Source organism: Hemibagrus wyckioides, linkage group LG28 (genome assembly GCF_019097595.1).
Source record: "Hemibagrus wyckioides isolate EC202008001 linkage group LG28, SWU_Hwy_1.0, whole genome shotgun sequence".
NCBI lineage: Eukaryota > Metazoa > Chordata > Actinopteri > Siluriformes > Bagridae > Hemibagrus > Hemibagrus wyckioides.
This window is the reverse complement of record NC_080737.1, coordinates 8,498,280-8,515,410: the sequence shown is the minus strand read 5'-3', so window position 1 is coordinate 8,515,410 and position 17,131 is coordinate 8,498,280. Positions and strand designations below refer to the sequence as shown.

At 39.6% G+C, this 17,131-nt stretch overlaps 1 protein-coding gene across 8 annotated transcripts in view; it reads left to right on the top strand.

Annotated features, from left to right (window-relative positions):
- Positions 1-17,131, top strand: part of specc1 (sperm antigen with calponin homology and coiled-coil domains 1) — an 88,411-nt gene that overhangs the window by 24,007 nt on the left and 47,273 nt on the right. For 6 of the 8 annotated variants that reach the window (XM_058383159.1, XM_058383164.1, XM_058383158.1 and 3 more), the window contains 2 exons: positions 721-916; positions 1,777-1,912. In XM_058383159.1, the coding sequence (XP_058239142.1) occupies positions 755-916; positions 1,777-1,912 (298 nt within the window). In that variant the 5' untranslated portion in view covers positions 721-754. Of the gene's footprint in view, positions 1-563; positions 639-720; positions 917-1,776; positions 1,913-7,881; positions 8,343-17,131 lie in introns of those variants that run through there. The other 2 variants (XM_058383161.1, XM_058383165.1) reach the window with 2 other exon arrangements.

The window sequence follows — 17,131 nt, the reverse complement described above, 5'->3', positions numbered from 1 at the left end:
AGAGTGCATTAGAATATAGACTTGAATAACCTCTGACACTCGGTGCTTTCTCCTAGACTCTCAAATCCGAGTCTCTAGAGATGGCAGCTGTTACTAGCTGCATGGGTCTGTGTACCTTTTCACCCCACCCTCAGTCAAATCAATGGGACCAATGAGTACACACTTTCCCCCTCTTTGTTCTCTAGTCTATTGCTTCTCTGTAGTAAAGAGCACTTACGCTTCTCCAGAGAATAGCTTTCTGTCCACTTTTCTCACATTACCTTCCCTAAGTGCACTAATGTGTCCTGTGTCCACAATCTGTCCAGCTTTTAGGATAACTGTAATGTTGTAGTAGCCATATTAGATCCTTGCAGGGATCAGTTTCATGATATGAGGCGAAGTTTAGGCTTGCTGCAAAAAATGTAAGCATCACCTACAGTGACGTGTATCACTATCATTTTCTATAAACCCTCCACATTGATGTTGAGCAAGTGGGATCCTAGTAAATGAGCCACTGAAAGAAGTCCATGATACAGATGATAGAACTCTTATTTCACTTCCTCCCTACTTTTTTCTATTCCTTATTTCAGAAGTGGTTCTCTGTTTCTGATTTCTGTTTCTGGTTTCCCCTGCACATGACTCCTTGTCCTGTTGTTCAGGTTTGTTTGTATTTTTTAGGCTAACTATTTACTTTTTCTGGTCTCTTTTTCTAATTTCACGTTGTTACTTCTGTGTTCACAGCCCGAGTGAGGAACGACAGTGAACGTATAGAATAATGTTGAGAGGGGGCACCACTAAGGTGGCGCTGCCCAAGACGGGAGCTCCAGAGCGGGGCAGGCTGCCGTCTTCCATCGGCCACACGAGCAGCAGCAGCTCCTCCATGATGAAGACATCTCGATCGTCTAGCACCATTGCCTCTGACCTGCGTCTCAGCCGGGTGAGAAATCTGAGAAACATACAAGAGACTTGGTGTATGGAGCAAACCAAGAGTAAAAAAAAGAGTCCCATTTCAAAATGGTAATTTTGACCGCAACAGTGTATAAGGCACAAGCTAGGTCTCTCTTGAGGGAATATTGATGAATGTGTAATTGGAAATTCAATTTTAAGAAACACTAAAGAGGAAGGAGTGGAGGAAGAAAGCAAATTATATATGTGGGTAAGAATACAGAACGGTGTAGAGCCGAGCCAAATCCATAGTTCATTAAATGCAGGATGCTTTATTCAATGTGGCAGTAAAAATTAGGACGGCATCAGAATGAAGACAAAGTGCATCGTGTAGGCGCGTGCATACTTACTTTATGAATCGTATTTGAAGGCTGACTGCAATCTCGAAGATTAAAAATGGCTGCTGCCTGTGTTCACTCTGACCTTGAGCTGAGCCAGTACAGCTCTTACAGCTAGAATTTATTTCACTTCAGCTTGATTTATATACCAATTTTAAGACATTGCCACAAAGCAGTTTCACAGAAATTCAGATGCTGGTACGTATTAAGATTCAGTTCCCAAAGACAGAGTTCAAACACATTAGCAGGTTAAAGGAAAAACTCCCTTAGGAAGAAACCTTGAAAGGAACTCAACATAAAAGACAATGCATCCTACTCTGGGAATAGTGGCCTTGTAAATAAAGGTGTGAACAGAACATAAGAATTAGAGATGGGGCTGCACATGTTTAACAATAAAAAATGTTATCTGGAATATTTTTATAACACCATGGCAGAGGTATGTTTCTGACCTCTTGTGTATGTGAGGATATATTTGTGACTTTGCGTGTGTGTGTGTGTGTGTGTGCGCATGTAGCTGAAGAGGGCAAGCAGTGATGATGCTCTGGCCAAACCTGCTCTGGGACCGGCAGCTCCAGCGTCTCGCCTGAAGAAAACGGTCACTACTGGAGCTATTTCAGAGCTGGCAGACAACAGACCACACAGCTTAACAGGTAGGAAAGAACGCTTAGAAAATCTTAAACATACTCCCTCACACACATACAGGCAATATTTAACATTTCATTCTATACAGCATACAATGGAAAGTTCATATCCACCTGTTCAGATGTTTAAATACAAGATACAATCACATCCAACCAACCCTGTAGTGATCTTCGGCACCCATTAGGAGCTTGGGTCATGATTCGATTTGAGTTTGAGAATCTTTAGAATGAGGAAACATTATGACTATTAAACCTTAATGTTAATTATTGTCAACAAATTGTATTACACCAGATGTTAAAAATAAATCAATGAATGTATCACCGCAGCCTCTTACTCAGTGTTATAGATCCCAGTGCACAGGCCTGGTGTCACTTAAAAGCTAATGAAGTGTGTAACGTATGTAAAATGTATATCAGTCATAGTGATCCAGAACTATTGGAAGCAGCACTCATTATATAAGAACTTTATGTTGGTAGTGCAGATGTGGACCTCTGCTGTTCAAACACTGCAATTGCATTAGATTCAAAATGAATAAAAAGCTTATATACTGAATGTGAAATGCACATTTTCACCATACATCTTTGTATCACCTCTGTGCATTGCTACATCCCCAGCACTCACATATAATATATATATATATTTATCTCAAACACAAAAGGAATAAGAGAAAGACACAAGTATTCACCACTAGAGGGAGACATCATCTTTGTTTTTTTTTTTCCTCTCGTCTGATGTTACTACACAGCTCACACCACAGCCTGTGATAACGTTCCTGCAGCTGTTTTTGTTGGACGTCATTTCGGACCTGCTGTCCATTAAGCATGAGTGGGTTTATTTGTTTGTGCACTCAGTTCATTTCAGAGTGGAAAGCAGGACTTTGTTTCCAATATTAACTCATGGCAACAGAAAGCAGAGGACGTCTTTGATCAGCATGTGTTTCATTCTAATTATTCTTTTGTTGTGAGAGTGTGTCCTTGCAGGTGTGTGTGTGTGTGTGTGTGTAGGCATGTTCAAGCCTTTTGAAAAGACCAAATGTTTCTGTAATAACATTAATACATGAGAATTAGATTTTGAGGCCGTTTGCCTGGCCTTCACAAACATATTCTCTTTCTCTTTCTCTCTCTCTCTCTCTCTCTCTCTCTCTCTCTCTCTCTCTCGCTCTCTCTCTCTCTTCTTTGTACACAATACGTTTTTTAACAGGGAAAAAAAAAAACCTCATTAGCTTCCCCTTAAATGGTTTGAAGTTGAAGCATGTTGGAAAACTTTTAGAGACCTTGAACATTTCACTCATGGTTTTAGTTTGTTGCTTTGTGTGGGTTACACTGTTACGCCTTTGTGTGTACGTTTCTCATCCATGTGCATGTCTGGGTGATGGAGGCCAAAGTTAATTACACAGCAATGACAACTATGCACTTTGAACATCAGTGTTTTCCTGAAGAGTTCTCAGGCCGCTCTCAGAAAGAGAGCTGCTTTGTGTTCTTTTTTAACTCCTGACACATTTTGTTGCCATTACACTGTAGTAACAATAATCTCACATTATTTTGGAGAACAGAATACAGGGCAAAACCAGCAGATTTATGTTCTTGGTTTGACCTCAGGTGATGGACAGAGTTCTTATTGATTTATTATTTACATTTTACAAGTCGAAGATAATATGAAGCTTATTTAAGAAGGACAACACATTCATACAGCATTCTTACCAAGAATGTGTTAATGCCTCATTATGTGTAGATTAATCTGATTTGCTAAGTCAGCATTTGACGGTAGGACACATTTATGTTATAAATACAATTATTTAGTTAAGGCCAGGCTGGCAGTACGTCTCTCACTGCTTTGTCTAAGCAATTGAAGCTTACGTTAAATTGTGGTGTGTTTGGATTCTCTTGGATGTTCTTTATTAAACTCATAAAATAAATATGAGTTCTTTCTGACTTCCTTAGAATTCCTTGAGATTTTCATGCATGATGCTAAAATTGTTAGATGTCGCAATGGATTGTTTTGTTCTTTTTTTGTTTTTTTCTCTACTATTGGCTTCCACGTATAAACATAGATGTGTCATTTACTTTGATGATCTTTATGCTATATTTATATTTAATGTAGATGTTTCAAAAAGTACTGCAACCAGTGATTTTGATAATGTAAATGAGAAATTAATTGCTAGTGAATTTAAAATATACCCAGAGGAAGAGATAATCTGCATAGAAAAAGCATGTTTTTTTTCTTACAATACATATGCTGCTGAATAATACATATGCTGGCACGAAGCTGCGCTCCATATTTAGACTACGCCAATGCCATAATCAGGTCTGACAGCTCAGATGATAGGTGGACAAGCGGCATGATCCCATTAAACACATGACTCCGTACAGCCTCCAGTCATGCATAAATAGCGCACTGTCCCATCCCAGCTGCTGGAGGTTCTGCTGTGTTACACACTACTGTTTACAAATCAGATAAATCCGGCTCCTTTCAGCCGCACCTCTAAATATCGTCTCTAAATATATATTTTCTTGAAAGTGAAACGGTTTTACTTTATTTTTAGAGGTGAAATTTTATGATTAAGATAACTGATGATAGGTTAGATCCAAGTTAATTCAATTTAACTCCCAAGCAACTCCCAAGTTTATGTCTTTAATGTCGGGATATTTGAAACAGCCACCGCTGGACCCTTAAGAAAGACTCTAAACCATTCCTATGCCGTGGGCACTGTATCCTGACTGGCCTTATGCTCTGACCCCAACTTCTTAACAAGCTGGAATATGTCCAGATCTCATCATTTCACAGATTTTAGAGACATTCAACCTAAAGAAATGTTCTGACCAATTTATCCACTCCTAGTGGCAAACCATCAACCTGTACCTGGTGTGCAGACAATGCTACCTGTTGGGTGGACTCAGAAGAGTAGGTTTGAGTCAAATCTGCAAAAAACATGCACAAAAAATCGTAAATCTCTAGGCATAAATCCCTTTCCCTTTCCAGTGTGAGGAAAGGGTGAGGTACACACTCCTAAGTGCTTGTCTGACACTTTTTTGCAATCATGCCAGTGTGCTGGGATCACTCTTAGGATAAAACCCATAATTTCAAGGTCTGCTGTGCCACAGTGACCCATTCATCAGGGTCTAGGGCTGAGATTCCTGTAATAACATTAACACCGTGTCAAGCCATGGTCTGTTCAGCCAGACTGGGGATATCAACACACTGGCCCTATAGTCTGTCAGATACACTGCCATGTCATCCACAGCAGCAGGCCTGGAGATTTGCCCAGTGGTTTGCCTGGCCTGAACACATCTGGCTCAAATCATTGTCTCTGCTTTGTCTGTGATTCACATTGAAGAGGATACACACTCGATAATTTTAAAACCTTCACTGATTTGAGACCACAGACATAAGGACAGTTTAAACCCATTTTTAACATTATAATCCTTTAAGCACACACACTAGACAATTCACCCAGAACAGGAGATGACACACCTGCCATATGAAGTAACCATCTCATGTTGGTGACTCCACAGACACGAGATTACACAGAAACTCCCGTGATCAAACGTGACCTCAGAAGAAACATAAATGGTAAAATAAAAAAGAATATGGGTGAAATCCTGGCCGAGAAGATGTTATCGGTGCTCCATTTGGCTCGGGATGTGTTGTGATGCACTGCCGTGTGTGAGCTGTAAAAGTACTCAACATCTGGTTGATATAGCGCTTATCAAAGGATCACCAATATCAAACATTTCTGGATATTTCAAATTCATGATCCAGAAGGCTCTGATTTGATTAGGATCAGTAAAATAATTCTATTGATATCACATACTTAAGAATTATTCAGACAAGTAATCGGTTGTGACAAGCCTCGAATCAGAAATCAGGCCACACCCACGCGATCACTGAAGGGGGCAAATCGGGCATAAAATTGGGCATAAAATCGTCTATGCCAGCCTTACTTGTCCGTTTGCAAACAGATTCACTTCCGTTCCTCTGCAGCTCTTCCACATTAGCTGATATTCCTGGGCACTGCTTTGACATCAAATCTGCTATCTTATAGAATTGTAGCTCTTAAGACATTTACTGAGCTTGCTTGCCGGACCTCGCCATCTCTTGCAAATTTGCATCTCTAGCACCATCTCTTGCCCCTTTGTGGTTGATGTTAAATGGACTTGTTAGTCTGTACTACTATGTGTAGACCAATTAAGGCTTCCTGAAAATGTTTGCAGGATTATCCACTGAGAAAAATACATTAAGTATTGCATTTCTAGCTGCATAAGTCACATCATGCCACTTACCATATAGGAAGGCCTTAAAGATTAATGCTGACACATTCTGAGCTTCCAGTCATAGTTGTAGTCTAAAGAGACTGACTGCTTCTCCAGCTCATAATGGAAAGAGTGTTTGCCAGTGTTGTTCTGGCATAGTGACTAATAAGAAGGGATGCAGAGCAGGATAACACTGCATAGGATGTTTGGTCAGAATATGGGATGATGGGAAATCTTATCTTGGAGGTTCTGCAGTCCCACAGTGTGTGAATACCCTCATGAATGCCTCAAGCTGCAGTGTTTGTTCTGTACTGTGCTGTAAGTCGGTGTGTCATATAGTGATGCAAAAATCAACATTGACATAAGCACATGCTGGAAATGTGTTTACTGTTCATGCAAACAAACATGACTGTGCTTCCACATCTGGGCACAAGCATAAAAGAGCACAATTATACACAAACAAATGGCACAGGAACACACACTCACAATTAATGATGTAGCCCATGGCACACTCTCAGAAGCTGTCAGTCAAACACAGGCTTATCTCTGATCCAGAATGCAATAACAGCCATTTGCTCGTTCTTCTGTCTAATTAAAGTTCGAAAGAAACGGCTGAACCTCAGTGTTTCTAGAAAAGTTGGTCAGGTCCTTTTAGTATGTTAATTGATTTTCAATGCACTTGAAGGGATTTTGCTGTTGGTGGTTATTTTTAAAGCGCTCAAGTGAATGAGCAAAGAGACAGAGAGAGAGAAACAAAGGAAGGGGGGAAAGGGATAATCATGAGCAAATGAGGAAAAGAAAAGAGCGGGGGACGGATGTTATGCAGACACGATGTTAGGCATCGGCACTGTGCTGTTTTCAAATAAAGCCAGCATACTTGCACAACCTTAATTAGATTAAACAAACCGCTTCGCCAGAAAGCAGAACCTGACACATTTTAATAACAACGCATGGAACAGAGAAGGCACTTAATAAATAGCTGTAAATAAAGAAGGTGGAACTATGAAAACAATTTGGTTGAAAAAAAGAAAACGTTGTGCGAACAGAACTGCTCTCTTCCTTCTCATGGGAAGAGCTATTTCAAGCAGAGATGACACATCCGTTTACCTTCAGCTTGATTTATTTTGTGGCTTTTACGTCCATTAATATTTTACTCACATGCATTCTGAATGAGGAAAGGAGGGATGGAAGAACATGTCTTGTACTGGGAGAACACCACAGGGATGCCAGTACAGGCATTTTGCAGTAACTACCAGGCTCCTCTTTTCCATTCTTGGCTACCGTGAAAACAATGCCCAGCACTGTACTTGTGTCTGTATGTGTGTGTGTGTGTGTGTGTGTGTGTGTGTAGACAGAAGAAAGTGAGACTTGCCAAAGACTAGCCTAATCAACCAGACTGCCTCCCCAGCAGAATGGATGGATGAGGTCAGGACAGTTCACATTCGGAGGAAGAAAAGAGAACGATCCACCATCAGGGCCTGACAGAAAGACAAATAGATTACCCCCCACCAACCCCACCCCCTCACCTTCTCTCCTCTGTTTCACTTCATGCCTTTCCATCACTCCTTCACACACTCCCGCTTGGAAAAAAAAAAAAAAGTTTAGGAAAGTGTACAGGACAGTGAGAGTTAAGAAACGAAGACTGCAGAGAAAAGAGAATGGAGAAAGGCGGAGAACAGTGACTTTAAAGGATCAGCTCCAGGACGGACTGACTGACCTCAAGCTGAAGCCAGCGGAGAGAGGTAAAATAAGAGAGGGAGTGTGTGTGTGCATGTGTGTGGCTCTGACAGCGGAAAGCCACTCCCATTGTGTATCGCTGTGTGCGTGTGCACGTCTAATGAACAGTCACAACACTGCTGCTGCCTCACTGTGTCATAAGAGAAAGAGAGAGCAGGAGAGGGAGAGAAAGAGGGAGACATACACTGGATGTAGGAATTTTGCTCTCAGTGACAGCCGGACAGCAGAGAGGAAACAGAACAATAAAGCTGGGAGCATCTGATAACCGCTTCCTCTGTGTGGCATTCGCGTGCAGGACCAGCTTAGGACGTCTCCCCGGCTCTGTGTCTGCCCTCTGATGGATTAGTGCATATTGTGTGTATGTGTGGAAAGACAGACGAGTGGAGCTGATCTCTGTGAACGGACATAGCCATGGGGAACCACGCAGGCAGAGCAGAGGAGCCAGAGCCAGGTCTGAAAACACTGCTATATATTTCTGTCTTTGTCTTTCATACTTCTACTCTGATTCTTTTTCACTCGTTTGTTTTTCCCTTTCTGACCTCGATCTCACTTACTTTCCCCCCAAAAATACTCCAGGTACATATTCAGCCTCTTGGTTGTTTCAAGTGTCGACAACAGTTTCTTTTTTTTCTTCATCCCATTGTGTGTGTGCAATCTCAGGTGCTGATTACACAGCTTCATGTGACACTGGAATAATGCTAACAGTCTAAACACTCATAGATAACAACAATTAGGCTCATTTGGATAAGATTATTTTGTTTTCCTTCGATTTGTTAGGACTTAACATGTCTGAGGTATCAGAGAAAAAGGGAAATGTGTCAGTGTGAGCATGCGTGTGTGTGTGTGTGTGTGTGTGTGCGTGTCACAGGAGTTTGCATCACTACACGACATTTTCTTAACTGCCTTGATCAACCCTGAACGTAAAAAACCAAAAAGTATTGTTTTAAATATCTCACACAAATAACATTATCATAGCAATTCAAAATGTCTTGAATAATGGAAATGTTTTTGAATATTTCTCATGTAGAACAAATATCATTAATTTCAAGCTTAAATCTGTTTGAGTCTGTTCTAATGAGCTATTGAAATAAGCATCATAGAATTATGCGATCATTTCAAGCTTGAAATGAGTTAATAATGACCCTTACCTTTTCTAATAATTAGAAATATTAATTCATTTGCTTCAACACATTTTTTACATGCTGTGATTTAATTTTTTGCTGTGCATGTGCAACCAGATTGATAAATTTACATATTTCCCACCTGATTTGCTTACTTGGGTATTTCATTATGAATGCAATGTAGGAAGCTTCCTTCAATGGATATAGATGATCCTGTTAAAATGCCAAAAAAAAATTTTCGTGTAAAAAAAAAAAAAAAAAATAAAATAAATAAATAAACCAAGATTACAAGGAATATTTTAGGGATAAAAGGTAAAAAAATAAATAATAATAAAAGTGTGCATACACTTAAACTTTGCTGAAGCACCTTTTGATTCAAGATTCGAAGAATTTTATTAATCCCAGGGGGAAATTGCTTTGCCGTGTTAAAGTTGCTGTAATAAAAGTCAAGGAGAAAAAAAATAAATATATATATATATATAAGTAAAAAGAAATCTTAAAATAGAATAAATAAGTACAGATACTGTACAAATAACAGTGTAGAACTGTAATATCGCACACAGGGATTGTAATTGTAAATTGGTGATCATTTTAATAGGTGATGATGGTGAAGTTGTATTTTATTACATCACTGTCTTTGGGTAAGAGTCTGTCAGCATGGCACATCTTCTCTTGGCGAACCATTCAGGTCACCTGACAGACGGATTCAGGTCTGAACCTCTAGGTCATTCACAAGGATATTCTTTTGGTTAAGCCATTTCTTTATTGATTTGGATGTATGCTTTTGGTCAGTTTAATGCTGAAAAGTGAAATCCCTTTTCATCTCCAGCTTACTAGCAGACACCTGAAGGTTTTGCATCAAAATCAACTAGAAATTGAAGCTATTCATCATTCCTTCTACCTTGATAAAAGCCCCAGTTCTGGCTGATGCAACACCAAAGCATGCTGCTGCTTCCACCAACTTTTTCTTTGAAATGTTTTAAACCCCTATTTTGATTGATAACTTTCAACAAGTAAGATACCGTACATGCTTTGTAAGCTCTTTGAGGCGCATGGCTTCAGCAGTCGGATGAAACCAAGATGATGTGATGATTGAATGTGGTTGGTTCATTCTGAACACAGCCATATCCCCAATTTTATAAATGGCTTCCCTAAAATGTTTCTGATTTGGAATGCGCGAATGTTTGGACGTTTATACGTTGTAATTTCACATCGAGAGCGGAAAAAGTCCTGGCATGATTTACTTTAATAGGGGTGTTTAGACTTTTTAAATCCATTGTATGTCCAATGAATGCTGAATCAGTGCTTTTTTGTGTGTGCGTTAGTGTGAGAGAGACTGTTAATCTGTAGTCTAATGAAAGAGTGGCTTAAAAATGAAGCCTTTGTGGTGTGTGTATGTGTGTGTGTGTGTGTGGTGGGGGGAGCAGTGTAGGAGGTGAATGAAGTGGTCTGTGTGTAGAATGGTTGTGAGAGATGAGATCACAACAAGGATTTTATCTGTGATTTTATCAAGATGGAAAGCCTCGTGTGTGTGTGTGTGTTCAGTATTGCAGTTCTACAGGTCATATTGTAGTCTTCTTTGTAATTTAACACATTTTGAGGTTTCCTTTTCCTAGTACTATAAGTGGCAGGAAAAGAAATGGAACAGTTATTACAGATCATTGACCTCCTCACCTCCTGTTCCATTGCCCTCTAAAGTTTTTGGACTGTGAGTGAGAGCTAAAGTCTGAGTATGTGTGGGTGTGCATAATGCAGTGTGTGTGTTGTGTTCTCTTTCAGAATACCACAACACAATAAAGCAGTACACGCTATACGTTTAAATTCAATATCATCAACAACCAGTTCCTCCATTTTTTTTTTTACTGGCTATCCTGTATAAAGTGGAGTTGGGTGGAGCACTGAGATGTGATTACACCACTACATTATCACTAAGCTATAGTTCACTCCGGATTGATACTGCCTAATTTTGTCAGTCATATACAGTTAGAAATTTATATATATATAATGCCTGAGACTTTGATCACAACCTCTACTACAAAAATGACATGGAAGCACCAGTGTAACTCATTTATTTATATTGGTGGCATTTTTCCAATCCTTTTCTTAATTTGTAATCTTTTAGTTTCGGTGCCCATTGTAGCATCAGATTCCTGTCCGTGGCATGGAGTGGACCCTGATGTGCTCTTCTGCTGCTTCTTCTAGCCTAAGCTTAAGAATCAACATGTGTTTTCTGAGATGCTTTTCTGCTCAGCATGGTTAGAAAGAGTGATTGAGTTACAACAGCCTTCCTGTCCACCTGAACCAGCCTGAACATTTCTCATTGCCTACAGAACCTAGATGAGTTTATTAAATTCGCACATTTTCAAGTTTTTATTATTCCGTTACAGCCATATTTATTTGTAGTGTTGGTGAAGAGCGCATCTTCCAGATATTATTTCTTTTATATTTTAGTGGTTTTCATACAGTACCAGACTTGGAGAAATGGAATGTAAAAATATCCCCCAAAAATATGTAATTGGATTTAAGTGCACACCCTTATTAATTCCTTTTATTCTCCTGAAGTTGACCGTTCTGGCATCACAGCCCAGTTGATCTAGATATGCGATGTCACTTCTCTGAAGTCCGACAGCTCAGATCACACAAGGGTAAACTTCTCAAACACACCTGTCTGTCATCTCTTGTCCTCACAGTCAACAACACACACACACAAACAAACACACACTCACAGACAGTCTGCTGCGAGCTTGGATACTTGCTTCTCTTGATACCAAACCTGTATTTACTCCCAGTGCTCTACCGCTTATTTATTCTTGGACGAACTTAGAACACTTGAAAATATACTCTTTTTTTTGTAAATTAAAATTGAGATATTTTTGTGTTTTCAGGTTTGCTGTGTGCGTTTTCCATTACAGTTTGTCTCATTGTACAATTCACTGTGAGAATTGTTTGTAATGTCGAACACAGCTGAGTCTATGAGCATGTAAACAAACTGTTTACATTCAGCTCTATACAGGCTACTTGGCTGTTTGTACACAGGAATAACGGATGCTCTGTGCTTTGATTCCAGTCTCAGAGCTAATCTAGGTCATCTGTCAGTTTATACTATGCTGGGGTTCATCCTACAGTATTACAACTTTTATTTACAACCCACTCTTAATATGAAATGCTTCGGGATAAGCTACGCTAAGCAACCTTTAAACATCTGTAGAGCAGAGTCATTCATCCATTCATCTAATGCTAATAAATACCTCTGATTACAGAACTTGCCCCATTCCATAATGCAGTGTGATTATAGCATTAGAGAAACTGGTAGAATTCAGTGGACTATGATGGATTGCAGAGATACTTTGCTGTCAAAACAACAAGATTTTATTTTATGCTGTATTTATATTCAACGTTATTCTGGCTGTGGTTGCTGCAGTTTAATTTACTTGTTCATCTCTTATATTTTGGGGAAAAGAGTCAAGTAAGTTCATTAGAAAATATCAAACCCCTGGCTCATGTTTATTCAGTCTGTGCTTTTCTGGGCACTTTTAACAAAACCAAAACAAATCAACAGAAATGGGTCTCATCTGGACATTTTTTCAAGTTGAAGTCCATGCTCTGTGGTGTTTGTGTGTCTCTGTGTGAGTGCATCTCTGTCGCTAGATTTGGGAGTCACAGATAGCACAAAGAACATAAATAAGTAGACTGTAATAAAAAGCATGTGAGAATCATCAAGCATTACCTGCCTATTCGACCCACCTTCTCACCTTTTCACAGGTGACGCTCGATCACGCCCTCGCTGCCACAGACAGGTATAAACAAAAATAACTATTGGGGATGTGCAGGATTGGTCAGTCTTATCTGCCCTGTCACTGATACTAAGCAAAAAGTTTATCCTCTTTATTTTGTCAATCATGTACTGGATTTTGAAGTATTATAGTTGTTTTATTCAGTGAAGTAACCACTTGGATTAGCATAAAGAATGGATGGAAACACAAGCCTAATTAATTCAGCTTTCAAATAACACAAGCTGACTTTAAATTCCACTGTTGTCTGACCACTACACTTTTGGGCTCTGACTCATAGCCAGAGCATTGGCTGGCCTTGTCTCGAATGTCTCTGCATGTTGCGGGAAGCAAGGGGGGGTGCGTTGTTTTGAGGGCTTAACGCCTCCCTAGCAGGAAACAGCAGCTCCCCTTTTGTCCTTGTATCACTTCAAGAACGTGAATCATTTCCCTGTTCCACATCTGAGAGTTTACCAGACCTGAATAATCAAATAACATTGCTGTAAGCTATGTACTTTAAACTCCAGAGCCATGAAAATCGTTTCCTATTAAACTTTTCTCTTATTGTTCCTATGTTTTATGTGTGAGTGAAAGTATGAGACAGATTTTGCTTTAAAGCAGATTAGGTATAAGAAGTATAGAAATGGACTAGTGCTCAGCAGCTTATCATGAATGGCTTAATGCTGGAATCTGGTGCATCAGTCGGTTCACAGCCGATTAGGATACCAAAAAAATACCAACCCGTTGCTTCTTTATATGTTTATCCAGTGAGGTGGGTGAGAAGAACGAAGAGACCCAGACTGGGGAGAAAAAGAGGCAGCTTTGCACTTTCATGCTCAAAAAAGGCTTGAGGAGAGGTCCACAGTGTCTGGGCTCACGTTGCCCAAATGTTTGAAAGTCTGTGTAATGCTAAGTTCATCTGCCAAGTGATTTTGTTGAAGGGGGAATGTTTGCAAGAAGGTTATGATAGCGTTGCGTGAGCTTTTGGTGATAGTGACGCAGTTCATTGGAAGAAGACACGGACAATAAGGCGTGCTTGGCACTGTGTGTGCGTTTAGCAAACTGAAAAAACACTACTTTCCAGGGTATCATATCGACGTGTCAACACAGATTTTGTTGTTTTGCTTAACAGGCAGAGAAGAGGGAGTTCTGCTCCGGATATTTGTGGTTCTTGCAGGATCTGATCTTCGTATTTTAGGTCTGTGTGTTGAAGCTTTTGGGAGTTTAGTGCATTTTTAAAATTTTATTTAACTTATTAAATTTCTATTCAACGTGCTTTTTTATATTTCTGTGTTTAAGTGTACTTGTACAGATCAGAACTAGATTCTTCTTTAGGTTTAACGGGTATTTTTGGTGCAACATTCATTCACCTTCCACTTTATAAGGAACACCTGTACACCGTTTCTGCCCAGAAAAAAACCTCTGCTCACTGGATGATTTTTGTCCATTCTGTGAAAAGACCGTTGTGTGTGAAAATCCCAGGAGAACAATTCTTATGCCAACCCATCTAGCTTTAACAGCCAAGTCACTGGTTACAGGATCACAATTTTCCACCTCCTAGATGCTTGATGTGGTTTTAGGTGTTGTACAGCTGCCACATGATTGGTTGATTGGTTGATCTTTCACATACCAAAAGAAAGGTGTTATAGTGTGATAGACTTGTGAGATCGTCTGTAATATACTATCGCAGTTTGATAATGGTATCGTCTCCAGCTCTGAGTTGAAAACATGCATGCAGTGTAACCATTACATCATTTACAGTGGAAAATACCAGAAGTTGGCTGCTGCAAGTATCTGCAAGGATTTTTTTTATTGATTTTTATTCATGGCTTAATTAATTTACAAAAAAGGTCATGAATGCAATAAAACTGAAGTTGGGACTGTAAATGTGATGAGTTAGTTGGCGTAAGCTCATTATGAAATTATAGAATCTACATGTGCTCTGTGTTAAACAGCTGCAGAGATCCTCATATCGCAGGCTAGTCCTGATAACCAACACACTGTGTCATTTTGATGCATCGAGGAAGATGTTTCGTTGCTCTGTGTTGAAGCCAGACAGCATGTTGTTAAGGTTTAGATAAGGTTCAGGATAGACTAAAATGAAACATATATCGTAAGACACAACACAGTGTACTTTTATTGTGCTTAAAGCTTTGCGACTAACGTTCGCGATAGTCTGATAGTTTCGGGAATCACTGATACTGTCTTCAGTTGGTCTATAGTATGACTAGAATGCAGAGGTTCGTCTGAGTGGAAATTTATGCCTCAATTTTATTCTCATGCATCTTTAAGAAACCACGGACAGTGATGATGAAAACAGAAGTCTGTATTGTCAGGGCGTATGTTTATATCATTTTCCATTCTTTATTCAAGTCACACACTCTCTAACCAGCTGCTGTTTACTTGGATTACCAGGATTAGTCACGGTTAAGGTCCTTTTTTATGGCATTGCTGAAATTTCAGTCACTCTCCCAGGCGGAGTGTTTAAATCAGGGAATATCGTGTTTCTATTGTGTGTTCTTTTATGCTCCGAGATGCGCCACATGAACTGTGTTTCATCAAAATACTTAATGACAGCAGCTTTCTTTGAAGACTCATACACTGGAGACAGACACAACACAGACACAGCATCCCTTGGTACAATATGATCACACACACGAGGAATTCCGCATAGTCAGCGTAAACAGGTTCACACCATCAAACAAGGAGCTCACAGCTACCAGCGGATATATGGAGAGTGTTCACACCACTGAACTTTACTTTAAGTTATTAAGCTTCCTTGTGTTTGTCCAGGCAGGTGTGTTGTGTTTGAATGTGCCCTTGTCCTGTTTGTCTACGTCTGATGCAACCCAGTGCTGGTGCATCTGAATGCAATTACAGCATTTTCCTTCTTCGGGTGTTGCCATGTTATAAAAGCAACACAATGATAACCAGTAAGCTTGCCAATACGTATAAAAGCAGAGCACGATCACCGTAAAACAACCATGTTGTCCTGGCATGCAGTAAAATCGGTCTAGTCCATACCCGTGCATCTCTAAAGGATCAAGCAGTACCACCATCCAGAAACATAAGTAAGTCTTGTCATAGAGCCTGTTGACCATCATGTTTTTATTGTTCTTAACCAGTTCAGTCAAAGTCAGGGAAGCTATGTTATTTTTCTTAATAAAAACAAAAGCACAGCACCACCACCTCTCTTCCCTTCGCTTATTTAAAGCAGCACCATTCATTTTTCACTTCAGAACGAATCGCTCACTCAAGCGCATTTACGTCACATCACATGATCCTCATTAATATATTATCTTCTACTTTGGTCTCATGGGAAAGGTATTCTGTATTAAAATGCATCAAGTGTTTAAACAGGATTTATGGGTGTGTGTGATGCCTGATATTTTTGGATGTTACAAAATCTAATCCTGATTCTATTTCAGGTTTGTTTTTTGTCTACCAAGAGCTAAAATATTACATTTATTCTGGTCCACAACCAAGAACATTGCGTCTACAGAGGGACAAATCTCCAAATACCTCCTTGTCGCAAAAAAGAGACCTTGCTTGGGCAGAAAGAATCAAAGAATGTCAACTGCATCTCCGTGAAGGCATGGCTTCTGAAATACAGTATATCATCTGGTGCTGACTGGGATGCTCATACTGAAAATCCCTAAATACACTCAGTACTGTTTAAAGAAGAGTAATGATTTATAATTGCACAATCTGGAGAAGAGTTTGGGTTCCTTTTGTGAGTCTGCCTCCACTCAAATCCTGCCTAATGGATCGTCATAAACACGCACTCTCTGTTAAAATCACAGATTTACATATTCACAGAGCCACAGACTGCATTATGAAGTTTGCTGTATGTTGGAGAGTAATCCCACATGTGCCGCTCAGGTTCTCCAAACAAATCCAATGTCTCCCTTGGCAGTCACAATTATTTCAATATCTACTAATCTCCCACGGTATCACCAAATCTGATAATTACACGATGCTCAAAGATCAGAAATTAAGAGTAAGATCAAACATTTATTTTTATCCTTTATAGATTTACTCTTACGTTCATGCCAGAAACGGCATAAAAAGGTGGGAAAGAGTTCAACCAAACAATTCTGTTCGGCCTTGATTGTTCAGCTAAGGACAAATAAACATGCTCAAGTACCGTTTGTTGGATGGAGTACACTTGTTGGATTTTATAAACTTCTTAAAATAAGGCAAACATGAGAACATACATATGTTCTTGAAGCACATGAAAGCCTGTAAACATGCCTTTCTGTCTCTTCCAGCAATTCAAAAAATGTTATTTTCAGTGTTAGTGCAAATCAGCTGCATCTTTCTCTGGAAAGGGCTGTTGCAAATCTTGC